Consider the following 27,267-nt stretch of genomic DNA (forward strand, 5'->3'; position numbering starts at 1 on the left):
CTAGTTCAACTGATGTTTGAGGAAGCAGAAGCACCCTCGGCGACACTAGATGAGGTAAGAAAAGCTTTTAAGACATCAGATGTAGAGAATGGATCCAAATAAACCTTAATGTAGAAAATGTTCAAAGTTATCAGTATCCATTGCCAACATCTCTTCCATAGGTATAATATAATTCACCATACAGACCCAAAGGGCCAGGGGAGGGATATCAGCGGTTTTCCAAAATAAGGATATAAGCTGTCTGGCCGCAGATAAAAAGAATCATAGTAAGCTCTGTTTTTGAGATGGAATCAAGCCTGGGAGCATAGAAACAATGCTATCTCCGGGGACAGAGTTAAAGACTTTTCATAGACTCTATTGTAAATGGAAAAAACCTGGGGAGGAGGTGGGCTGCCCCAGGATCGAAACCTCCAAAAGGGCTCCTTCACCTCCACCCACTGCTCTAGAAGTCCTGAAGAGGAAAAGGACCTTGTGAAAAATGTGACAGGCCTGAAGTCATATAGAGATAAGTATACAAAAAATATAGTCAAAGGCTTCAAGAGAAACAGGGAGCAGCACTGAGAGGCAGGGAGGGAGAAGCTTGGAGTCAGACCTTTATATTACATCAACAATAAACAACTAGTCCTCCTTTTGCGCGTGCTTTCCAGATCTGTGCATGATAAAGCCAATTTTAAAAAACTCATTTTAAAATGTACCATTTTCTTCACTTTTTCATCCTCTGTGGATTTAAAGAAGTGAATGGGGCACCACAATAATCTCTTACTGCTTTATTGACACCAGCCTAAAATACATTTTTTGTTAGACAAGTATAAAGCAAGACTAGTGATGTGTTGACTGCTGCTTTAGGTAGCAAAAAGCTTAGTCATAACCTTGGTTGCCATGGACCTTCAATGCTTACGTACTATTCTGTCCTTGGTAAATTGTAATACACAGTTTTCCAGAACAAATACTGCAAAGTAAGGAGACTGAGTGGACATGAGAAAGAAATATCAGCTACAGTTAAAGAACATTATACTGCTCCATTTAGAAAAAAAAACAAAATAGAAAGCTATAACCAAATGACAGTAAGAGTAAGTATTCAAGAAACAATAAAAAGTGATTTAGTGGAATTAATAAAAGACTGCAAGAACTAGCATGTTGCTATTAAAGTAATTAATAGGTCATAAAGGCTGGGAAATGAAAAGTGAAGAGTTCTTTAGTTAAAGCATCTTTCTGGATCTGCTTTGACCTTAACTTTTAATAAAGCAGAGGAGTACCTTTTTATATCCTGCTATAATGCTGACCCAGTATCCATGGGAGCTATGATGATGTCATGACAAATATGTTATCAGTACAACTGCATCTACTACTCTGTGTCTGATTATACTTTTATCTGCAAAAACAATAAAGGCAGAGGAGGAAAAATGATCATATTATAAGACGCAAGGAACTAATTTAATCCACAATAAGCCTAACTGAAATATTTATTGGCTGTAAAGTATGCTTACATTGTTCAGAAAAGATGTGAAAAGTCTTTAATGTAGTTAGGCTCCACAGCTGAGACTGCTAAACCCATGACTACATATTTCTTGGGGGGTCCTGAGAGAAAACACTAAATTTCCATCCTTCTCTACTCTCCAGCTGACCAGCCATTTTCAGCACCAACTACTGAAATGAGAGAAGGAGCAGAGCAAAGATAATCCACACAAGTTCAAGTCTACATTATTTTCTATTAGGACCTGAAACTTTGTCATATGAAAGGCAATGAAAGTCAGTAGCATTTAGGTCGTATTCAAAGGGAAGTCAGCGTGTTTCAGGGGCAGTGCTGAAGCCTAAAGAGAACAAACTGCAGACATGCAAAAGTGAGTCTGACATTTCAGGGTAAACAACTACACTATATATATATATATATATATATATATATATATTGTATTACCCTGCACTATAAAGGCCTACCTCTACAGAGAAATAGCATCTGACATGCACTCAGCGGTCATTACAAATGATTACAGTTACTCTTTAAATAATTTACATGAGCAAGGGCAACACAATGGGGTTTATTGATGAACAACAAAACATGGAGATGGTGCTTTTATTAACCACTTGCCGACCAGCCGCCGTAGTTTTACTGTGGCACATTGGCTCTATTACGCAAAACAACATACCTGTTACATCCCTACATGTAATAGACAGTGGGGGTGCACTCACGTGCCGATTGGCCAGGTGGGGAGCCAATCAGCAGGTCAGACGGACGCAATGTTCGCCGGCCACCCACGATCCCTGCCCATGGAGACAGAACGGTGGTCTGTCTATGAAAACAAGAATTTAGGAACACAGGTATCTGTTCATTAAGTGAATACATCCCCCACACAGTTAGAAAGCACTGATCGCCACTGGTGTTAACCCCTTCTCTTCCAATGTCATTAGTACAGTAACAGTGCATATTTTTTTTAGCACTGATGTAGTAATGTCATTGGTCCCCTCAAAACTATCAGTTAGGTGTCCGATCTGTCCACTGCTTTGTCGCAGTCCCGCTAAAAAAAAAAAAAAAAAAAATTGCTGATCTATTGCCATTACTTGTAAAAAATAAATAAATACAAATGACAAATCTATCCTCTTTTTTTTTTAGTTGCGATAACTTTTGCGCAAACTAATCAATATACACCTATTGGGGTTTCTTTACTAAAAATATGTGGCAGAATAAGTATTGGCCTAAATTGATGAAAAAATTAGATTTTTTTAAAATTTGTTTTATTGGATATGTTTATAGCAGAAAGGAAAAAAATTGGATTTTTGTCTTACCGTAAATTTTTTTTCTCTGATTTTCATTGACGGACACAGCTCCAGAATCTTCTTAACCATTGAGTTATGCTGCACCCTACAGGAGTAGGACACTAGGCAGGAAAAAGCTTTACCGCGCCTATGGGGCAGTCCCAGGAGGTATACTCCCACTTGCTGCTATAGGCATTCAGTTTTGTTGCAAGCAGTGTCAGAAGAAAAATAACCCAACACAATAGAGGGGTGGGTGCTGTGTCCGTCAATGAACATCAGAGAAAAGGATTTTACAGTAACACAAAAGTCCAATTTTCTCTTTCGTTCATTGACTGACACAGCTCCAGAATCTTCTTGACCATTGGGACGTCCCAAAGCAGTGTCAAATGAAGGGTGGAAAAAACATAGAAGAAAAAATCCCAAAGGCTAAACCTAGCCAACAAGGGAACATGGAGCTCACCTGAAAACAATACACCCTCAAAGAAGACCAAGTCCTCTCAAACAGCGGCCTGCAAAACCTTGGGGCCAAAAGCAGCATCTGCAGATGCCAACACATCTACTTTGTAGACTATTGTGAAAGTGTGCACAGACTGCCAGGTACACCTTGATCGCCCGAACCACATCCAGAGAATGCAAGGAAATTTTTTCAGGATGCTTAGGCTTAGGACAGGGAAGGGAACACAATGTCTTCATTCAGATGGAAACCAGAGACAACCTTAAGAAGGAACAACTGACAAGGGCCAAGCACCATTTCATCTCTGTGAACCACCAGAGAAGATGAACAAGACAACGCCGCTAGCTCCGACACCCTGCGTGCGGAAGTAATTGCCACCAAGAAGGCTACCTTCTCAGACAATGTAAGTAGAGGAATCTTGTGAATATTTTTAAATGGTTTCTGAGGAACCAACAGTACCAAATTGAGATCCCACGGAGGCACCTGAGACCGCACAAGTGGAGCCAAGTAGCGAACCCCCTGAACAAAAGGTGAGAACCAAGGAATGCGTAGCCATAGGACGCTGAATACAAAAAAAAAATTGCCAAGGCTGAAACCTGGCCCTGGATGGTACCCAGGGCCAGGCGCTGTCCCCCCCCCCTTTTTTTGGAGGAATGCCAAAAATGTGAGCCACTAAAAGAACGGGAAGAAACCCCCAGAGACTCTCACCAAGTAATACATGCTTTCCAAACACGATGGTAAATCATCCTAGAGGTAGATTTCCTAGCCTTTAACAGCATAGGAATCACTGAGTCCGACAACCCCCTACCCTTAAGCACCTGGCTTTCAACAGCCAATCCGTTAAAGCCAGCAAATGTATAGCAGGTTTGAAGATTGGCCCTTGGCCCAACAGGTCTTCTCTGAGAGGGAGTTGCCAAGGGACATCGGTGACCAGCCGTACTACTAAATCCGTGTACCAAGACCAGCGAGGTAAGTCTGGGGCCACAAGGATGACCGGAATTCCTTCTGCCTCGATCCTCTGTAGAAGTCTTGGCAGAAGTTTGAGAGGGGAAAAGGTGTATGTCAGACAGTACTGGCTAGAGAATCTCTTGCCACAAATCTCTGCACCTTCCTGTTGAGATGAGACAAGAGGCCAACAGGTCCACCAAGGGAGTTCCCTACCGGAGACACCGCTCCGAAACACCTCCGGATGAAGAGACCACTCCCCGACTGAGGTAATCCGCCTGCCAATTTTCCACCCCTGGAATAGGCACGGCAGAGAGAGCTCGAACAAAACGTTTCGCCCACCTTAGAATGTCGGCTACTTCTCGAGCCGCAAGGACAATTTTTGTGCCCCCTTGGTGATTGACATATGCAACCGCCGTGGTATTGCCCAATTGAATCCGTACCGGACATCCCTGAAGACGAACCATCCAATGGACCAGGCAAAGTTAGATCGCCTGAAGTTCCAGTACGTTGATTGGTAGTCTGGACTTCTCCAGTGTCCAGACTCCCTGAGCACAATCCATGCCCAAAACACCTCCTTACCCGGACAGGCTGGCATCCGTGGTGACCACTGTCCAGTACAGGGGAAGGAAGGATTTTCGCTGTCGAACAGCCAGAGAGCAAAGCCCCCAGATGAGGGACCCTCTCGTACCCCGACTCAGCAGAATCAGATTGTCTACAGACTATGGATTCTTGTCCCACTTGGCAAGAATCTCTCTCTGCAGAGATCCAATGTGGAACTGTTCAAACGGAACTGCCTCGAGGGTAGACACCATCAGGCCCAGCACCCGCATACAAGTCCTGAGAGACAACTGTCTGCCTGACATCAAAATTCGAATAGCATCCTTCAGTTTCCGGAGCTTGTCCAGCGGAAGAAAACACCCTGGCTGAGGCCAAGTCCAGAGTCAGACCCAGGTAGTCCAACTTGGTGGACAGAACCAGAGCAGACTTCTGGAAGTTTAAGCACTTCTGGACTGGAAGGTTTTACCCACTAAATGACCATTCCATTTTTTGCGATTCGGCACTGCGTTACTTTAACGGACAATTGCGCGGCTGTGCGACGCTGTACCCAAATAAAATTGATGTCCTTTATTTCCCACAAATAGAGCTTTCTTTTGGTGAAATTCGATCACCTGTGTGATTTTTATTTGTTGTGCTATAAACAAAAAAAAAAGAACGGCAATTCTGAAAAAAAAAAAAAAAAAAGCGATATTTTGCTACATATTTTTGGTAATAGCGTAATAGGTAAAAGCGTATTTTGATTAGTTTGCGCAAAAGTTATCGCGTCTACAAACTAGGGGAAAGATTTATGTCATTTTTATTTTTTACTAGTAATGGCGGCTATCAGCTATTTTTAGCGGGACTGCGACATTGCGGCGGACAGATCGGACCCCTAACTGACATTTTTGACATTTTTTTTTGGGGGGGGGGGGGGGGGCAGTGACATTACTACAGTAATCAGGTAATCAGTACTAAAAATATGCACTGTTACAGGGAACTCAGGGGAGATCAAAGGGTTAAGTGTATACCTAGAGGGTGTTTTCTAACTGTGAGGGGAATGGGCTTGTGCAGCCAACACACAGACCTGTGATCCAAAATAGGAGGATCACAGGCTCTCTGTGCTGATTCCTGAAAGAACAACGGTCTGCTGTGTTTACAGCAGACTGTTGTTCTCTCTCCACGGGGAGTGATCACGGGTGCCTGGAGGCAATCTCAGCCACCGGTCCCTTGAGTCAGCTTCCCCCCTGACTCAGGATCGCTCCCGCAGATCGCCGTATAAGTACGGCGATTCACGCAACCGAGCCAGCCTGCCATAGTATATCTGCGATGGGCGGTAGGGAAGTGGTTAAAGTCCAATCAAACTCCTGCAGAGTCGGCACAGTGATGTCCAGGTTGTCCTGTAGAGCAGTTGGGAGACTCTGCTCAAAGGAGGAGACTCTGCTCAAAGGAGAAGATCGTCTAGGTACCCCAGCACCACAATCCCCCGCTATCGCAACAATGCTAGCACCGGGCCAATACTTTAGTGAACACACGAGGAGCTGAAGCGAGACCAATGGGTAAAGACATAAATTGAGCATGCTCCTCACGGCAAGCAGAGGAAACGCTGATGACCGACATATGATGGAATTTGAAGGTAAGCATCCTTGATGTGGGGATGCCACTACTGTACGAATGGCACCCATTTGGAACTTCTGTACCCGCACAAGCGGTTCAAAGCCTTGAGGTCCAGGATTGGACATACCTTGCCTGCCTTCCTGGGAACTGTAAACAGGTTTGACTAGAAACTTTGAAAACGTTAAGATTTTGGAACCGGAACAATCACCCCTTGTAGTAGAAAGACTTGCACCGCCCCGAAGAGCCCCCCAGGCGGTCTGTGGACAAACGCAAATTGGAAGGGAAGAACCTCGCTGGAGAATAAGACCAAAACCCGATCTTGTAGTCGGACCGGATCAGCTCCTGGACCCACCTTTTTTGAATCAGCAAGGTCCATATGTCTGGAAAGAAACAAAGACACCCCCCCCCCATCTCAGACATGGTGAGGGCGACCCTTCAGACAGAAGAGGGCTTGTCTGCAGGTCTGTGACGAGACTCCTCGCCCCTGGCAGCCTGTGGAAGAAGAGTACTCTTCCTGACCCCCTGACCTTTAAGGATATCATCCAGGAAGATATAAACAGGCAACCCCCCCAAAAAGAGGGGAACAGATAAGGCCGTCTGGGAAGACTGATTCGCAGACCAGCATTTCAGCCATATCTGGTGCCGAAGGGAGCTGTATCCAGAGAGGAGCCACAGACAAAACTGCAACCCCTATGTCCAACACAATAGCTGATCTTAACCAACAATGCGAAATAGAAAAAATAATTTTTGGTTGACGCATCCAAAATGTAAATGTCATTTGTAGGTCTTTAGGCCTAGTCTATATAGCCGCTTCATGATGTTGAATAACCTTTACTTCTGACGAACTGATGGATCCTCTCCCTCCTTCTTCCCTCCCTCCCCCTTCCTGCCTGGAAACTTACCTTAAACAAATCTGTTGGAATATAACCCTCACTGCATATTGTATGTCACTATGCTTTATTCTTGTTGTTTGCTCACTATGAATCTCGTTTGTTCCCACTGGCTGAACTACTGTTGTACCTCATCTGGAAAGTTTTACTAATTTATGTACTAAAATCCAATAAAGACATATTGAAATTTAAAACCCCTAGACCCACTGGTCCACCAGCTCGCAAGGGCAGGGGGAAGCTGTTCCCCCTTCCAGATCCTGGCGCAAAAGCTTTGCCTACTCCGGTAAAGTCTGGGACACCAGTGCTATAATGAACACCGGCCTAAATACCAAACTGGCCACAGGAAACATGTCCTCCCTTTTACGGAGGGAATTTTGATCATGGGCGGAGATTCGAATATTGCTCAGGATCAGAGCTTGGACAAAACCCAGTCGGGCACTCCTCGCTTCCACCGTCCCCCCAAACGGAACACTCGCATTGCGGGGGTACTCTTCTCGGAAGGACTAGTGGATATTTGGCGGGAACGTAACCCCAAATCATGGGATTACACTCACTTCTCAGCCCTACATAACAGCCACACTAGAATAGACCACATATTCCTTCCTGCTCACGGGGTTCCCTTGGCCCTGCAATCCGGCATTAAGGACCCCCCCCATCTCAGATCACGCTATGGTCATCCTCCTGCTGAAAAAAAACACAGGCATCTTCTAAGGAATTTAAATGGAGACTTAACAAGTCTATCTTGAGCAACTCTACCCACTGTACCATTTTCGCCAAAGAAATTGAGGCCTATTTTGCCACCAATGACACCCCCGACATCTCTCCTAAAACCCTATGGGCGGCCCATAAAGCTGTTATCAGGAGTAAAATCATTCAGTTCTCCTCTAACCTCAAAAAACAGAGACAGGCAGACATCACCAAATTGGAAAAGGAGTTGCGGTCATTAGCAAACGACACAGGAAACATCCCTTTCCTGTCTCCAAAGCACAACTTGAAAACACCAGATTGCACTTGAATTTGGTGCGGACCACGGAGGCTGAAAAGCAACTTCGCTGGTCGGGTGCAAAATATTACGCATCCAGGGATAAAATTGGCCCCAGCCTAGCAACAAAACTGTCACCAAAAACACGCAATTACGCTTTCCCCAAATTATGATCCTCAAAGGGCACCCTTTCTCAGAATCCGCAGACTATACTAAAAACGTTCCATGAGTTTTACTCTAAGCTATATGATAATGATGGCTACGCACTTTCACAGGCAGACACAGACTTCCTTCGACAGGTACCCCTTCCTCAGCTTCGCAAAGAACATGCTCACAACTAGAAGACCCAATTTCCGAAACCAAGATTTTAGGTGTAATCAAAAATCTTAAAACGGATTCGGATCCCGGCCGGATTCTGCACTGGGTATTATAAACATTTTGCTCCTATATTCTAGCTCCCTATATGGTAAAATTTTTTATCTCCTTACAGGGCGAGAATCCTATTGATCGGACCACCAATTTAGCTTATGTCTCGGTCATTCCTAAACTGGGAAAAGACCACAGTGATGTTAATAATTACAGACCCATATCCCTGATCAATGTCGACTTAAAGATATTAACTAAGGTCCTTTCCAATAGACTTTCTCGCTTTATAGGATCCTATGTCCATAAGGACCAATCGGGATTCAACCCCGGGGAGGCAAGGCCCTGACCAAATCAGGAGAGCAATAGACTATCTCCCTATTACAGTCCAGATGGGATGGGATGGGAGCCCCCCAGAAGGATTTCTGCTTTCCATTGACTTACACAAAGCATTTGATTCCATTTCTTGGACTTCTCTATTTGATACCCTGGAAAGATGGGACTTTGGTCCCAATTTTCTAAACATCCTTCGAGCCCTTTACTCCAATCCCACTGCCCAAATTCTCTGACACTACTCAGACTCCTTTTGTATCGAAAGGGGCACATGACAGGGATGCCCACTCTCACCCCTCATTTTTGCTATCGCCATTGAAACTCTTGCAATAGCCATCCGTCAACATCCGGATATCAGGGGTGTCCATTGTGGTACCTCAGAACACAAATGTGGCCTTTTTGCGGATGATGTTTTGTTATTCCTCACCTCCCCATTATCACTGTCCCCAATGTCTGTAAGCTCCTTCAGAATTTCTCCCGAGCATCCAGCTTGATGGTTAATTTTTCAAAATCCATTGCTCTCAATATCACTGTTTCAGACTTGACCTTTGACGCCCTTAAATCACATTTCCCATTTGCCTGGCAAACTGACTGAATCCCTTATTTGGGAATATATTTAACCCCCTCTATTGCTACCCTTTACCAAGCCAACTACCCTCCTTTGTCCCAAAAACTCAAGTCCGAACTCTCGGCATGGAACCTATATAACCTCTCTTGGTTAGGCAGGATACATTCCGTTAAAATCACTCTTCTTCCCCTTCTTCTGTACTTATTTCACTCCCTACCTCTGCCTATCCCCAAGAACCACCTTCTCAAGCTACAATCGAAAATTGTGCTATTTGTTTGCAATTTCCGGGCCGCCCAGACCACCCCAAGAGGGAACAATACTGTGGCCAGGCGCCCCCCCCTCTCCGCAGGAACCGGGACCCAGCCCCCAGGGTACCCCTTACTTACTCGTAAGCCATCAAGGGGTGCACCCATGGGTAACAGTAACTATAGTACACCATAGCTCATTACGCATGAGATAATCATACGGTGTGACAAAGACTATCAACCGGACAGTCTAAACAACAGCCTCAGATATAAGCATGTGTCATCATTAACAATATCATCAGTTGAAGGTTAAACCCGAATTGAAGGCAAATCCCTCAGCTCGGGTACTTTAGTAACCAAGGATTCCAATCTTGATCAAACAGCAGGCTCCTATTGTTGGAATTGGCAAAGAACTTTTCATAGGAGTAATAGGTTTTAACCCTATTAGTAACCTCTACCACCGTGGGTGCAAGAGCAGACCGCCACGCCCCTGTGACAGTCGTCCTAGCAGCTGTGAGTATATGCAAGGTTATACAACGAAGTGGACGAGGGAACTCATTTATACCCAAGTTCAATAAAGCAAGGGCTGGGGACATGGACAACGATATTCCAGTTACTGAGATAATCAGTGCAAACACCGCTGCCCAATACCCTCTTATCTTCCTACACTGCCACAATAGATGGAATAGTGTACCCTTCTACCCGCAACCCCTCCAGCATGTGGTGGATGCGTCTTTAAACATCTTTGCCATCTTCACTGGTGTCAGGTAACTACGGTGGAGGATTTTGAGAGCCACCTCCCAATGATTAGTGCAATGCGTAAATTTATAGTAGGAGCGAATGGCCAGCCGCCAGTCCCGCTCCGAAAATGTCACTAAGAGGTCGCTCTCCCAAGCCAACACGCTAGCCGACTTATTCCACCCACGCTGGAGGTGTAGGCTATGGTAAAACCAGGACAACCCTTTTGTTTTACGGTACTCTGTATGCAAGTAATCCCAGATTTCAGAGGGCACCTCAATAGTTGGGTTAGGATACTTGATATGATAATGGTGTAGTTGTGGATGGAAGGATGATGATGGGGTTTGGACCTGCTTGTGGACATCATGTGAAGGAATCCGGGAAAGTTTTTCGCGGAACTCTTAAAGAGGGAAGGAGGAATTCACAGGCAGCCAGTGTCAATTCTCTCTTAATTTTCGGGGTTCCCACTAAGTTTTGCACCTCCCCCCAGGCGCCCAGTGTAGCCCGCAAGGACGACAGGTGGGGGGTATACACTTCCCTCTTCGTCAAAGCAGCAAGGAGCAAAGACGGTAGATCTCGCTGCGCCACCATTGCCCTCTCTAGCAGCACCCACAATTTGTCCGAAGCTGGGTCGAACCAAGCCTTCGCCTGATCCAATAGGGCGGCTGAGTGGTAGGACTTAAGGTGTGGGAAGCCAACTCCCCTCTCGGACCTAGATTTAAGCAGCGTAGAGTATGGAATTTTGGGTACCTTGCCCCCCCCAGAGGAATTTCCTAAACAGCTTATCCATGCAGCGGAAAAAGGACTCCGGCAGCGCTATAGGGAGCGTCCTAAAATAATACAATATCTTTGGAAGCGCCATCATCTTGAGAGCAGCGATCCATCCCAGCCAGGAAAGCTCATAGGACGCAATGTGCTGCAGATCCCCTGCGACAATTGACTGCAATTTAGAGAAGTTAAGTCTGATAGGTCAGAGACGCAGGTGCCATCAAAGAGATCCCCAAGTACAGGAGGGACTTAGTGGTCCATTGAAAGGGATATTTCAATTTCAGGGACTTCAATACCAGAGGGGACAAGGAGAGCGGCAAGCACATTGACTTAGTTACATTGAGTTTGTAATAGGAAACTGTCCCAAACATGTCTAGCTGTTGTTGTAAGTAGTGCAAGGACTTCACAGGGGAAGTCAAGGTAAGGATCACATCAAATAGTCCGATTTTGTGATCCCTGCCTTCCACTGTAATCCCAGTAATATTAGGGTCGCTTCTAATCGCCTCAGCCAGAGGTTCCATAACTAAAGAGAAAATCAAGGGGGAAAGGGGACACCCTTGGCGAGTCCCATTGGTGATGCTAAAATTAGTAGATAGTGCATTAGATGTAAACACCCTAGCCGATGGCCTGGTGTACAGTGCCGAGATAGCAGAGAAGATAGGTCCCCTCAGCCCAAATTTAGTGAGTGTAGCTCTAAGGTACCCCCAGTAAACCCTATCAAACGCTTTTTCAGCATCCAATGTCAGGAACACCGAGGGCACCTTCCGAGTCTCCGCTATCTGCACAAGGTCCAACATCCTCCTAGTACCATCAGGCGCCTGCCTGCCCTTCACAAAGCCAACTTGGTCAGCTTTGACCAAATGAGGAGTCACCTCCACTAATCTGATGGCTAGTATTTTGGTGTACAGCTTGAGATCGGTATTTAAAAGGGATATGGGGCGAAAATTTTGAGGGGCATCAGGCGCCTTCCCAGGTTTTGGAAGTGCCACGATCACCACCTGAAGCATCTCCTCTGGGAAGGAGGAGCGCTGGGCAGCGGTGTTAAACACCTTACAGAGGTACGGAGAGAGGACTTGACTAAATGCCTTATAGTATTCAGCAGAGAAGCCGTCCGCCCCGGGCGATTTATTGGGGGGCAGGGAAGCTATGGCCAGTTGAATTTCCTCTTCAGTTATGGGGGCATTGAGGGATTGCAGCATGTGGTCCGTAACAGCTGGGAGATGAAGTGAATCTAGGAAGTTGGCAATAAGAGAATCTGTAGGCTGTGGGGTAGCCACATCATCCTTGAGATTATATAATGAGGTGTAGTAATTCGAGAAGGCATTAGCTCAGTGGGTTGGCGCACCTGAGTGCGAGAGATGGGATCGGTGATGAAGGCCAGCTTGGTTTTTTGTTGTCTCTTTCTCAGTTAGCTTACATTTTCCCCGACTTATTCCCCTGAGAATAATACCGTGCTTTAGTAAGGAAGAAGAGATGCTGATGTTCCTCCATAAGCTTGGATCTAACCTGCATTCTACAGTCCGTGAGATCTTTCAACAGGAGCTGAGTAGGGTTTGCTTTATGAGCCGATTGTAATGATCTAAGTCTCTCCATTAAGGCTCTGAGAGCCAGGGTTCATGCCTTTTTAACCCTAGAAGCCTGCTAAATGAGCATCCCCTTGAGTACGCCTTATGAGCGCACCACAACTGGAAGACATCTATCTCAGGGGTGTCGTCAATAAAATAATCCCGTATCTGACCACCCAGCCGCTCTCTATGGACCGGTTCCCGGAGAAGGGAGACGTTGTTGCGCCACAAATGGACAGGCGCAGTCGCGTGAGTCTCCGAGACCACCACCGAAACCGGAGCGTGGTCAGACCAGGATATGGGATGAATCACAGATTTTTCAACAGCCCTCAGAAATTGCAAGTCGGCCACAAACAAGTCCAATCTCGAATAAGATTTGTGAGGGGCCGAGTAGTAGGTAAAATCCTGTTCCGTGGAGTTAAGACAAGGCCACACATCATACAAATCAGAGGCGTGCAAGAACCGTTGCAAAGTAGCCCTTGCACGCCCCTGAGCCAGAGAGCAATCCAGTGCCTGATCCACCACACAATTAAAGTCACCACAGTATACCGTGAGACCCCTCTTCACGCGATCCACCCTTTTCACCAATGCTCTTAAGAATTTGATTTGGCCCTTGTTCGGGGCATAGAGTAAATGCTCAATTTCAACGGCACAATTGAAAACCATTACAAGCATTTATTTCAATGTCCTCTAAATGCTTATATGCTAATTTGAAAGTGCCAATGTGAATGAGGCCTTAAAGTATAGATATAGCCTAAACTTTTCATTTTGGATAGAGTCTGGGTATGACCACCTGTCAGATTTTATTACTCTGCCCTGGCTGAGACAATTTTCCCACCCTGTCCAAAGTCCAAACAAAGTGATTCAATAAAGGGTCTTCAGTTTAGTTTCTCTTCACCCTCATACACTTCGTGCTCCACCTCCTGACTAAGCCACGTGGGTGGCGTAACATGTGAAGGCGGAGCCAAGTGATGCCACTCGGACCGGAGTATTGATGCTGCGAGCAGCTTGAATATGTGTCTGCCTATTTAGGCAATATTCAATGCTTTTACCTGTCATGCTACATGTGTGTAGTCCAAGTAGCGGTTTTTAATTGTTTATATTAGTATTAATAAACATAACATACTACAATTCTGTTCTTTCTTCTATACGATGAGCCAACCTAGAGATGCCACTATCCAAGGGAATCCATAATGATTAGGTGGATTCATGCTAAAGATTGGTTCTGGGGATGTGAGATTTTACTGAAAACTTCTATATTTGTGCATTGCTGACCTGTATTTTCATACGGGTCCACATACAAGGTTAGCGAGCAATCTGGCACTTTTCATTTGTGGTGTGGGGGTGAAGAGAATCGAAACCGAAGATACTTTATTGAAACTACTATGGGCTTGCTCACATTTGATTAAATTTGTAACGCTTAACAAATGCACCTATAGTGTTAGTATGGGCGTTAGACTGGCATTTTACAAGAGTTAAGGACGAGTTTAAAATGCTCCCCAAATGCCTGATGGGCAGTTTTGATGGGTGTTAAGGTGTGTTAAAACCGCTTCACAAACGCCTATTCCATTGAAGTTAATAAACTAATCTTAACGCCCTGCAACTGCCTGCCAGAGTGTTTACGAAGCGTTACAATAGACTTGAATGGGAGGCGTTGAAAGGCTCCAAACACCCCTTGACTCGACAGGAGGCTTCAATTTTGAAGCAAAGTAACGCTAACGCTTCATGCTTTGATAGTGTAAACAGCACTTTGTGCTGTCCGTTGTGTCATCTGCATAGTCGTTTGAGGGGCATTTTTAACGCCTCTCAAATGCCTGCTTTTAATGGCAGTGCGAACTTAGCCTTTGTTTGGACTTTTGGGGAGTATTATTACCTTATTGGCAGAAATCTGAAGTCTTACATTCTCTACAATTACTATTTTTTTCTGTTTTTAATCACTCTATAATTATTGGTTTCATCACATATTTGTATATAAATGGATATATATATATATATGTAAAAGAAGCAGTGTCACTTCACATAGAGGTTTTTATGTATGACTGAACAGTGTACCGGCTCACTGCCAGTACCATGTGATCACTGTGTTCAAACACAGCAGATCACATGACAGTTGTAAACAATAGATGGCTTCCTTTCATGCCGTCTATTGTGTACAATTGTATGCTAGCTGTGATTGGTAAATGTGATCACTTGGTACCAACAGGGCCAATCACAGCCCATCTGTACCATGTGATTAGCCCTTGCAAATTACAACAAAACAAACTTAATGAATCAGTTTCATTAGGTAAAATGCTTGCTTATAGCAATTAAAATGTACTGCTATAAGAAATCAAAATCGTAAAAAAAAAGAAAAAAATGTAATGTCCCTGATCACTGCCACACCAGTTATAAGATGGCGTTGTACTGCACTGGTAACATGATGTAGAAAAAAAAATGTGAAAATTTTAATTTTTTTTTTATTTTCTTATTTTCCCACATTATGACAAAAAATGACAAATTAAACAACCTGCAATTCCTCTTACTAAATACCTTGGACTACCTACTTTCAAAATTGGGGTCATTTGGGGGATATTTGTAAAGCTCTGACATTTTTGGGCCTCAAGAAATGAAATAGGTCGTCAGTACATCAGGATCTAACAGTTTTCAGATACAGCGGGTAAAAAAAAAACGATTGAACCCTTCACTATTTTTCTAGGTAAATATATTTCTAAAGGTGCTAATGACATGAAATTTTCACCACATGTCGATAATAACCTATGCAGTCCATACATATAAAGAAACCAAAACAATTAAGTTCAGAAATTAAGTTATGTAAAATAAAATGGCATGACACTGGGAAAAGGTATTGAATACATGAAGCAAGGAGGTGCAAAAAGGCATGGAAAGCCAAAACACCAGCTGAAATTGATCAGTAATTAGAAATCAATCCTGCCCCTTGTCAGTGCAAATTAATTTAAGCTGGTTCAGTCTCAACTGATGGCCTAAAAAAGTTGTCATTACCAAGGTATCAAACAAGAAACATTTCATGATGGGGAAAAGCAGAGAGCTGTCTCAAGACCTGTGCAACCTTATTGTTGCAAAACATATCAATGGCATTGGTTAGAGAAGGATTTCTAAACTTCTGAATTTTCCAGTGAGCACCGTTGGGGCCATAATCTGGAAGTAGAAAGAACATAATTTCACCATAAACTGGCCACGAGCAGTGAAAAGAACTATCAGAATAGTTGTCCAAGAGCCAAGGACCACTTGTGCAGAGCTTATGAAAGATCTGGAATTCGCAGGTACAATTGTTTCAAAGAAAACAATAAGTAATGCACTCAACTGCCATGGCCTGTATGCACGCTCACCGCGCAAGACTCAATTGCTAGAGAAAAAGCATGTTGAAGCTCGTTTAAAGTTTGCTGCACACCATTTAGACATGCCTGTAAAATACTGGAACAATATAGTCTGGTCAGATGAGACCAAAATTGAACTTTGGATGTCATAATACACACCATGTTTGGAGGTCAAATGGCACTGAACATCACCCCAAAAACACCATACCAACAGTGAAGTTTGGAGGTGGGAACATCATGGTGTGGGGCAGTTTTTCAGCATAAAGTACTGGCAAACTTCATATCATTGAAGGAATGATGAATGGAAAAAATGTACAAAAACATTGTTAATTAAAAATCTGCTTCCATTTACCAGGATGATAAAGATAAAAACAAGAGTGGACATTTCAGTAAGACAATGATCCCAAACACAAAGCCACGGAAACTCTAAACAGGCTTCAGAGAAAGAAAATAAAGCTGCTTAAACGGCCCAGCCAATCACCGGACTTGAATCCAATAGAAAATCTATGGAAAGAACTAAAGATCAGAGTTCATAGGAGAGGCCCAAGGAACCTTCAAGATTTGAAGACTGTTTGTTTGTGGGGAAAAATGGGCCAAAATCACACCGGAGCAATGCGACTAGTTTCTGAAAACAGGAGGTGTCCTGAAGCTGTCATTACCAGCAAAGGATTTTGTACGAAGTTTTAAATAAATTGCAGTTAGCGTGTTCAATACTTTTTCCCTGTGTCATTCCATTTTATTACACATAACTTAATTTCTGAATGTATTTGTTTTGGTTTCTTTGTATGTATACATTGCATGGGTTGTTACTGACATGTGGTGAAAATGTCAATATCACCTTAAGAAATATATTTACCTAGAAAAATGGTGACGTATTCAATACTTATTTAACCCGCTGTATATACCATAGTTTGTGGACTCTATAACCTTCCTACAGACTAAATAATATACACTGATTTGGGTTATTTTCACCAAAGAAATGTATCATAATACATTTTGACCTAAATTTATAAAGAACAATTATTTTTTCAAGATTTTATAACAGCAACAAAGAAAACCTTTTTTTTTTTTTTTTTCAGTCCTATTTAATTATTTTAGCAAAAAATGAAAAAACCCAGTGGTAAATAAATACCACCAAAAGAAAGCTCTAGTTGTGTGAACAAAATGATAAACATTTCGTTTGGGTAAAGTGTTGCATGACCACGCACTTGTCAGTAGGACAGCGCTGAAAGCTAAAAATTGACCTGGGCAGGGATGAGTAAAAGTGCCAGTACTGAAGTGGTTAAAAAGGGGTAACAAAGAATTTATTCCCTGAAGATTCCCCCACAATTAAAATGACCAAACTAACATTTTGTTTCACGATTCGTTATTTATTCCCTGCTGCTGTCAAAATGTGAGCGGTCTTCAAATGTGGCTGTGTGAAATTGAATACAACTTATATGTAACTGAATAAAGACCACTCAGTGTGCAATTTGAACTTAGTGTGAAAAATCAACTCTGATAAGACTATTCAGTTCGATTTTTTGGAAAAATCTGTACTTCTTTACGCTTGAGAACTAGGTCAATATAAATGTAAATCTCGTGTATTTCAACCTTCTCATCTTCCTAAGCATTATATTGAGTTCAAAACTGCTTATTAAATGTAAACTGGGGTCTCCAAAACAAAAAAATATACCCAATCTTCATGCAAATTATGATGACCAGTTATGATGAACAGGTGGGTGTGGCTATGGTTGCTCTTCAAAGGCAAACCCCCAGGTATTCACTCACTAAGCCTTGTGAGTAGGCACTACTGTGTCACACATTTCACAGAACCTGCCTTCTGAACTACAGTGGTGCTCAAAAGTGAAGCTTGTTATTTCAATGCTGATGTTATAAAATAAAAGTGTATGCCGTGACCATAGAACTCTTTTAAAACTCTCTGGTTACAGTAAGATCTCTATGTTATCACAAGGAACTACAGAAAAGAATGCCACTTGTAATGACAGTAGAGTGATTATTCTTTTATTCAGCGATATTCAAAAATTTAGCAATAATTTAAAAAAGCACTCTGTAGTTAAATGTTCTAAAGTATAGGAACTATGGATTGCATGCACTTCTTAGCACGAGTTGTGTACAATAGGGCAATTTTGTTCAAATATTCATGACTTTTTTTTAAAGTTGCCATTTAAACAGAAAATACTCAGAAACCCTACATAATGGTCTTAATGATACCATTGAGCAGTTTAAATTGAAATTACAGAGTGCTTGAAATAACACACTGACAGCACTTCTCATAAATTACTCTCTAAGTATCGCACATAAAGGGGACATTTTTATGATTTTGCCATCAAAATCTGTAAATTACAGTTTCCTTTATTATGGCCAAAAACTGTGATTAAGCAAATTTTAAACTAATTGACTGACCTTGTTTTTGTTAACATAATTTAGATTTTATGCATATTACTTGGTCTGTTTTTATTACTATGAGTTGTATTTGTTAAAATCTTTCATTTGAATAAGATTCTCTATACATGCAAATTAGAAAAAAAAAAATAGTTTTCAATAATATGCCTAACAAGTCAAACTATGTTACCATGCCAAAATGCCGTGACAAAAGTAACTATTATTATTGGCTACCGAGTTTTAGTCATCACAAATTCACCAGAAAGCACAATTGTGTTGCTTGACGACTAATCATGTTAAAACTAAAATGCTTCTGAACAACTAAAGCCTTGTTCATGTAAGATCTGCAGGAGAAAGAAAAATCAGGAGGGAAGCATTTTCCTGACAAGGCAAGAATGATATGGCTTTATGTAGGCCTATCAAGAGTGTATATGCAGGTGTAATCTATATAGAACCCTGGTGCTAGTGGTCAAGTCATTGATGTTTTAATTATTAAAACAGCATGGACCAATTACAACAAGCTACCTTTCACTGGCTTTGGCCTTCAAGCACAAACGGAATAAAAATATTGCATCTACACAAAGGAGTAAAAATGACTGTTGTTATAACATTTGCCATACATCAGTGAACCTATTTTCAGTCTTTCAGCAAAAATTTCTTCTACTTTACACCAATGGAAAACATTTTTTTTTGAGATTTAAAGGCTAATAAAGGATTGATTGCCAATTTTTGGGAGCTGGTTATTACCCGCCTCCTCCAGTGCTCAAAGAGGCAAGGTAGTGCTGTTAGAGAAAATGTTCTAGGCAGGTTTGATTTAGTTTAGCACCATATAAAGACACCTACCACTAATCTACCCAAGTAGCTTTTGATGCATATATGCCTTGAAATTAAAAAGCAATGCAAAAAATATGTTATTTTTATTTTTAATATTTATTCAGTGGCTTGTTTCTACAGACTGCACAACCATATTAGTTCTATAGGATACAGACTACATGACTGAGCTAGAGAACTGTTAAAAAAAAAATAATAAATAATCTTTCGCTGCCAAACGGAGCATCATTTTAACCTTGCACTCATCTTTTCATAATGCTGTCTTTGGAAACTCGACAACTGGCTTCAGTCTGCACTTTTATCAGAAGTGGACTGTACTTGTATTATTCCCATTTTTATGTGCCAGGTACTTGAAAACCTAAATGTGCTAAAAGTAATTAAAAAGGACACTTAATAAGTTAAAATGAAAGTCATTTGATTCCCAAGATTGGGTAAGTTGCACAACCTGCCTCTTTTCTTAGGGAATGAAGACATAAAAAATGACAATGTTTTGGTCATTGGCAGTTTTACAATATGCACAATAGGTTAAAATTGCTATTAAATAAAAAAAAAAATAATAAAAAAATAAAGTGTCAGACATAGTTAGACCATCCTGCAAAATATTCTGCCTGTGCCGTGCCCTGAAATCTCTTCAGTCATTGCTGTCATCGGCAATGTACAAGAGAAAACAAAAAAGGTTTATGCAGAAACCTTTATTGGGGTGATGGTGCTTAACATGATTGGTTGGGACTGATGTATTTTTCAAGAAAACAAAAAAGGAGCATTCTGCTACTTTGTCGAGAAAATGTACAAAAATTCTCCTGCGCCCAAGTGATGTATGATGGAGGGAAAAAGATGTTTCAGACAGACTTAAAACAGATGTAGCTTGTGGTCTTGCTGCCCCCTCAGGATCAAGGGTATCCGAAACACACTAGAGAACAATAAAAATGAAGGGCGCACTGATCTAGTGCATAACCCCTAAAAGCGTTTTGTCAGCAGCACTTTTTGGCTCTGAGGAAGAGGGTTCGCCCTCAAGACGCATCAGCTTAGCCTGAGCAGACTCCTGCGATTTACTGCATGCTATCCAGCACCGTGCAGTATCTTGACTACCTTGGAGATTTCGTGTTGATTATGCTGTTATGTGTGATACCCACACTTGTTTTGGGAGTATTATTTATACCTTCTATCATTTTAATAAACGCTTTTAGTGGTAATGCACTAGGTCGGTGTGCCCTTCTCCTTTGTTGTTGCTTTGTTGAGAAAGCCTGACACTTCCTGAAGTGTCAAAGGTGATGTGAATTGCAATGCGCTTTACAGAGAAAAGACAAACAATAGAGAAGTGAAAGGCAGCAATTTTAGGTGCTACTTTAGTCATTTTTTATTAAATAAGTGGCCTGAAAATTGTTAAATAGTAATAATTTAATTTTGTATAATGGGGTTCAGCATGAAACTGAAGAATAAGCCCAAATAGCAATGCACACAACAGTAAAAAAATGTAACGGTTAGGATTAGCCTGGAGTAAGGCTATTGTGACCTAACCATAGCCAGCCTCTTAACTGAAATTATAGAAACAAAATGACCAAAATTATCATTAACATTTAGTTTTCTAATATTTCTATCTTTATTTAACATTAACAACATGATTTGGGAAAATTCCAAGGACAGATCTCCAATTCACGGGGCTGCTAGCTTAGACCAGGGACAATAATGTCATGGAATGATTAGGATTTTATTGGGAAGCATACACTGTATTTACAATCATGTATAGACGTATTTCCCATCCAGTGTAAAAATAATCAAGTTTACTTTTAAGTGCTGACTTAACATGGGCACTAATCATGACGTGAATTAAAAAAAGGAATTTAATCTTATATTGTTTTTCTACAGTACAACAGGCCTGCTGTTTGCAGCTGCCAAGAATTTACTTGGTCTAATGAAATGGCTATGTAAGAACCCTAAAATAATGTAGAGCTGTCGCAGTGGAGGAGCACTGAAGGTCACCCAAAGCAAGCAGAAAATGGATAACATCAAGAGCAGACTGGCTCTGCAATAAATTTACTTCTGACAATGTGAGAAAGTGAAAAAATCCTATTTGTTCCTTAGACAGCAACACAACTCTAAGCTCTCTTGTGAAGACATGTTAAACATTCCTCTGGACACAACAGAACACAATTTACAGAAATTTCGACTTGTAGAGGATTTCTGTTGAAAAATATGTAGAGATCAGCAGCTAGAAAATGAAGCAGGCAAGAGATACCTAGAGAAGTACTTACAATGTAGCAAGGCTCACAAAATGCCTTCTTTTCCACAGCATAAAAGGGATGCCCACGCAATTTGCTGTTGCAGGTCATGCAGGTAAAACAATCCACGTGGAACACTTGGTCCATGGCAGTACATCCAGTACCCTCTCCTACGACATTCTCACCACACCGAGCACAACGACCTGAAACAAACAAAAATGTTGTTGAACACACTGTTGAAAAACAGTGTTGAATAAAAAAAAAGAAAATAAAAAAAACCTAGGTGCATGTTTAACTTCAACCACAAAAAAAAAAGAAACTAGGAGCTTAACATTTACACTCATTTACATTTGCAAATTTCCTATATATATATATATATATATATATATATATATATATATATATATATCAAAACAAAAAAAAAAAAAAAAATGAATAATGTATTAAGAGGGCAATACTGTCACCTATAAAATTACCATCTGCCGAGCACAGAGCGGGTAAAGAGTGTGAGGATGTCTGCAGGACGGCTGGGGAGGATGGCGAGGGATCGCAGGGGAAGGCGAGTATGATTCTGGGGTAATTCCAAGTGTGGCTCGGGGTTACCGCTTTTGGTACACTATATTATCCCCGAGCCACACTCGGGAATACCGCGAGGGAGGTTAAACTTGAATACAAGCGAGGAGTCAGGAAATATTTCACGTGCGTTTTAATTTCAAAGTTTACACAATAAAAGATAAAAGAAAAAACATTCCTGCTCACCTAGGTAGATCTGTCCAGAGCCTCTAAGATCGAGAACTGAGTGATCAAAGACCACTGATCACTCGGTATTCAGTCTTCAGTGAGCAGAGAGCTGGTGACTGCCAGTTACCAACTCTTTGTTATGCCCCCCCAGTGCTGGCTGGAGCGCTGGGCTGTAGAGGGAGCAGGAGCAGCTGGCTCAGACTCTCAGCGATGTGCTGAGAGGCTGAGCAAGCTGCCAGTCAGGCATCTGGGTTGATCCTGATCATCATTGTTGGGATCCCTGCACAACCTGTACCGGCTCTTTGATGTCAGCCAACAGCAGACTTTAGCCCGCTTTCTGCTGAATCTGGGTCACAGGAGTGCAGAAATAGGTGCACTCCTATAACCCACAAGAGAAGTATGGCCATATGTTTAACTTGTTCAGCTGGGTGCTGAAAACTGTATGGCAACTTTACCTTGAAGTGTGGCATTTCCCTGGCCTTACAGTTTTATTCTACAGTGGGAGTCATATTGGTTTCTCTGACCTGCACCCACTCACCTGGCATGAAATACAATACGATTTCAGAAACAGAAATTATTTAACCACTTGCCTACAGGGTACTTTTACCCCCTTCCTGCCCAGGCCAATTTTCAGCTTTCAGCGCGGTCACAGTTTGAATGACAATTGCGCGGTCATGCAACACTGTACCTATTTTTATCTTTTTTTTTCACAAAAATAGATTTCTTTTGGTAGTATTTATTCACCACTGGGTTTTTTTATTTTTTACTATATAAAAGACTGAAAATTTTGAGAAAAAAAAAAAACAAACATTTTATGGTATGTTATAAAGTTTTGCAAACAAGTAATTTTTCTCCTACACTGATGTGCGCTGATGGGCATGGATAGCCTGCATTGGTGGGCACTGATGAGGCTGCACCAACAGGCAGCACTAAAAATGGATTTTTGTAAAATCTTACCGTAAAATTATTTTCTCTTAAGCTCATTGACAGACGCAGTCCTCTTGATTAATAACACATTGGGTTATACTGCCCTCTACAGGAGTAGGACACTAGACAGAAGGAAAACGTTCTGGCCACACCTTAGGGGCAGTCCCAGAGGGTATATCCTCTCTCTCTCTGCTACAGGAAATCAGTTATGTCACAAAGCAGTGTAAGAAAATTTAACCCAACCCAACTCAAAAAACCGAGGGGCGGGTACTGCGTCTGTCAATGAGCTTAAGAGAAAAGGATTTTACGGTAAGATTTTACAAAAATCCATTTTTCTCTGTCGCTCATTGACAGACGCAGTCCTCTTGATTAATAACACATTGGGACGTCCCAAAGCAGTGCCACAAATGAGGGGTGGGATAACAGAAAAATTTAAATCTAGAAGGCCCAACCGGTGCCGACTAGAAGTCTTTAAAGGCTCATTAAACTAAAGGATGAGACTCAACTGAAAATCCAACGGAAAAAAACCCTCGAGGTAGACCACCGGTCTCCTCAAATTGCGGCCTGCAGAACCTTGCGGCCAAAAGAGGCATCCGCCGATGCCATCACATCAACTTTATAAAATTTTGTAAAGGTATGAACCGACGACCAGGTAGCCGCAATGCAAACCTGGACCACTGACGCCTGATGGCGGAAGGCCCAGGAAGCACTAAGCGCCCGAGTGGAGTGCGCCTTAACAGGCAATGGGGGATCACGACCCTTAATAGTATAAGCCTGTACCACCGTCTGTCTGATCCATTTGGAGATAGTCGTGGCAGATGCAGGCAACCCCTTTTTGGGGCCATCCATGATCACAAAAAGTGAATCCTTTTTACGAAACGAGTCCGTAGTCTTCAGGTATACCCTGATTGCCCGAACCACATCCAAGGAATGTAACGCAAACTCCCGAGGATGACTGGGCTTAGGACACAGGGAAGGTAATACAATATCTTCATTCAGATGAAACTCTGAAACCACTTAAGGAAGGAAGGATGGATTCGGACAAAGAACCACCTTATCCCTATGAACCACCAGATATGGGGAACGACAAGATAATGCAGCCAGTTCTGACACCCTGCGTGCAGAAGTGATAGCCACCAAGAAGGCCACCTTCTGGGATAAAGTAAGCAAGGGAATCTCCCTGATATCTTCAAAGGGAGGTTTCTGAAGAACCGACAACACCAGATTAAGATCCCAGGGCGGTAAGGGCGCACGCACTGGCGGAGCCAGGTGCCGCACTCCCTGGATGAAATTCCGCACCAAGGAATGAGTAGCCAAAGGTTTCTGAAAGAAGATTGCTAACGCTGAAACCTGACCCTTGATAGTGCTCAAGGACAGCTTCTGCTCAACCCCCTGTTGCAGAAAAGCCAAGATTCGAGTCACCGAATAGGTATGTGGGGGAAATCCAAGGGATTCACACCACGCAATATAAACCTTCCATGTGCGATAATAGACTTTGCTAGAAGTCACTTTCCTTGCTTTAATTAGAGTAGGATTAACTGAAGCTGACAATCCATTGTCCTTCAGTACCTGGGTCCCAATGGCCAGGCCGTTAAAGCCAGCGATTGTAAAGCAAGATGGAAGATCGGTCCCTGAGACCGCAGATCCTCCTTGAGAGGAAGTCTCCAAGGATCGTCCGCGACCAGTCTGCCCAAGTCGGCGTGCCCGGCTCGACTAGGCTAGTCCGGAATTACCAGGATAACTGGCATTCCCTACACCTCTATCCTGCGGAGAAGCTTCAGCAGCAACTTGAGAGGAGGGAAGACATACAGTAGCTGATACTGCCCCTACGGGGCGATCCGCGCGTCTGCTGCGTCCGCTAGAGGATCGCGGGTGCGGACTACAAACCTCCGCACCTTCCTGTTGAGCCGAGATGCCAACAGATCCACCTCCGGGGTGCCCCAATGAAGGCACAGCTGGTGAAATCCTTGGTGCTCGACCTAAGCCACAGCCGTGGCATTGTCTGACTGGATCCGAACCGGGCTGCCCTAGAGCTGCTCGGTCCAGAAAATCAGACAAAGTCTGATCGCTCTCAGTTCCCACACATTTATCAGAAACTTGGACTCTATCAGAAGTAGTAACTTCCTCTGGCTGAGCATTGGAGACCGAAGCCACCAGACCAGAGACTCCCTGGTCCGCTCGCTCACCCAGATCCGATTCCTGGAGGGAACTGGGAATGATCTTTGCAAAAAGTGAAGAAAAGGAACGGAAACTACCGCTCCCTGTAGCATACGAACGTTGGAAGGGAAGAATCGCACCGGTAGAAGTGATCGACACTCGATCTTGTATCCCGACCGTATGACCTCCTGAACCCCTTTGTACGGGATTCAGGAAAGCCCTGGATCTGGAAACCGGTGAAGACGTCCCCCCACCCCAGAAATGGGTGGGGGCGCACCTTCAGGCTGTGTTGGTTTTATCTTCAGGTTTGGCTGAGCCGGATTTTTGTTTACCCGACCAGCGCCCTCTGAAACCCCCCTGAGGGGGCTTTGGAGCCCTTCTCGCTCGCCCCAGCGGAGCGAACAAACCTTTTATGAGCAGAAAAGGAAGGTCCTCACCTGTTGCGAGGTCCCTTGCCCTTAGCAGTCTGTGGCAAAAAAGTGCTCTTGCCCCCAGTGACATCCTTTATAATCTCATCCAAGGTGGCCCCAAACAGGCGATCCCCCTGAAAAGGGAGATTAGTCAAAGCTTTCTTGGAACCTAGATCCGCCGACCAGCACTTTAACCACAACACACGTCTGAGGACCACTGCTGACATCGATGCATGCCCTAACAAGGGAGTGGCATCCAGGGCGGCGTCACAGACGAACTGTAGTCCTTGTATAATTTGTTCCATCAAATCAGATGCTGCCGGGGGGATACTTCTCCCCTTTAAGTCATGGCGTAACAATTTGGCCCATTCTGTCAATGTTTGTGAAACTAAACCAATGGCAACCACTGGCCTAAAGGTTGACCCTATCAGGGAAAAAATGGTGCGGGATTCCGCTTCCACTTTTCGATCCACCGGATCCTTAAAGGACGGAGCGTCCTCCAACGGGATAACAGAGGCTTTATTTAGTCTGGAAATCGGTGGGTCCACCACTGGTGGTACCGTCCATTTTTTAATGAGGGATTCCTCAAACGGATAACGCCTAGCAATGCGTTTAGAAACAGCAAGGGCTCGTTTCGGATGATCCCATTCCTCTTTAATTTTATTGCCAAAACATTTGGGTAAAGGAAAAACCTTCGCCATCTTGGCACGCTTACTAGTACCAAAAGGGATTTCCATCTTGGTTACCTCTGCCGGTGTAACCTCAAGTCTTAAGGTTTCCCGGACAGACACAACTAGTGCGTCCACCAGCGCTTCTTCTTGTGCTATGGCGGAGGCAGATACGTCCTCCTCACTGTCTGAGAAGACATTACCTGAGACAACAGCCCCAGCAGAGGGACCTGCAGCTGCAGTGACCAGCTCAGAATCTGTATCTGAAGTATCAGATGAAATAGGGGTAGGCAGGGGTCGCTTTCTTGACCCCCGTCCCTGACAGGCTACCTCCACCCGGGATACCAAAGACTCCAAAACTGCTGATAATGCATCAATAACCAGTGGGGTACTGGAGGCTCCTGCGGCCACCTCGAGGGGATCAGGTGGGGATACATGTGTGGCAGGGTCCATGATTATACAAGACACTTGCCAGCGAACAAAAAAATAATTGCAAAGAAAAAAACTCTTTTTTTTTTTTGTAATCCCCTAGCGCAACAGCGCCCCTCAGTGTTACCTGCTTTGGACCCCACAGAGAGAGAAGGAGACCCCAAGGCTCACCACCTGATGCTCAGAAGTTTCTATCAACCTGCCTCAGCGCTGTCTTCTTACAGACAGGAAGTCTTTTCAACATCCAGCCCGTCGCCCAGTTTCCTTGAAGATCTCACAGGAACACTGGAGAAAAAAAGCTGCCTAATAAAAAAGTTTTCTAAAAAATCTTGCCAGGACCAAGATCCCAGCAAGGAACTTCTTAGGTCCTTACTCCTAACTAGACATAAAAAAACGGATTTCCTGTAGC

The 27,267-nt window shown here is 43.2% G+C and overlaps 1 protein-coding gene across 6 annotated transcripts in view; it reads right to left on the reverse strand.

Annotated features, from left to right (window-relative positions):
• LPP (LIM domain containing preferred translocation partner in lipoma) overlaps positions 1–27,267 on the reverse strand; it is a 601,703-nt gene that overhangs the window by 100,421 nt on the left and 474,015 nt on the right. For all 6 annotated transcript variants that reach the window (XM_082251182.1, XM_082251181.1, XM_082251178.1 and 3 more), the window contains one exon: positions 21,560–21,729. In XM_082251182.1, coding sequence (XP_082107308.1) covers positions 21,560–21,729 — 170 coding nt within the window. The remainder of the gene's footprint in view (positions 1–21,559; positions 21,730–27,267) is intronic.

This window comes from Pelophylax lessonae (assembly GCF_965119305.1).
Source record: "Pelophylax lessonae genome assembly, chromosome: 3".
NCBI classification, from domain to species: Eukaryota; Metazoa; Chordata; class Amphibia; order Anura; family Ranidae; genus Pelophylax; species Pelophylax lessonae.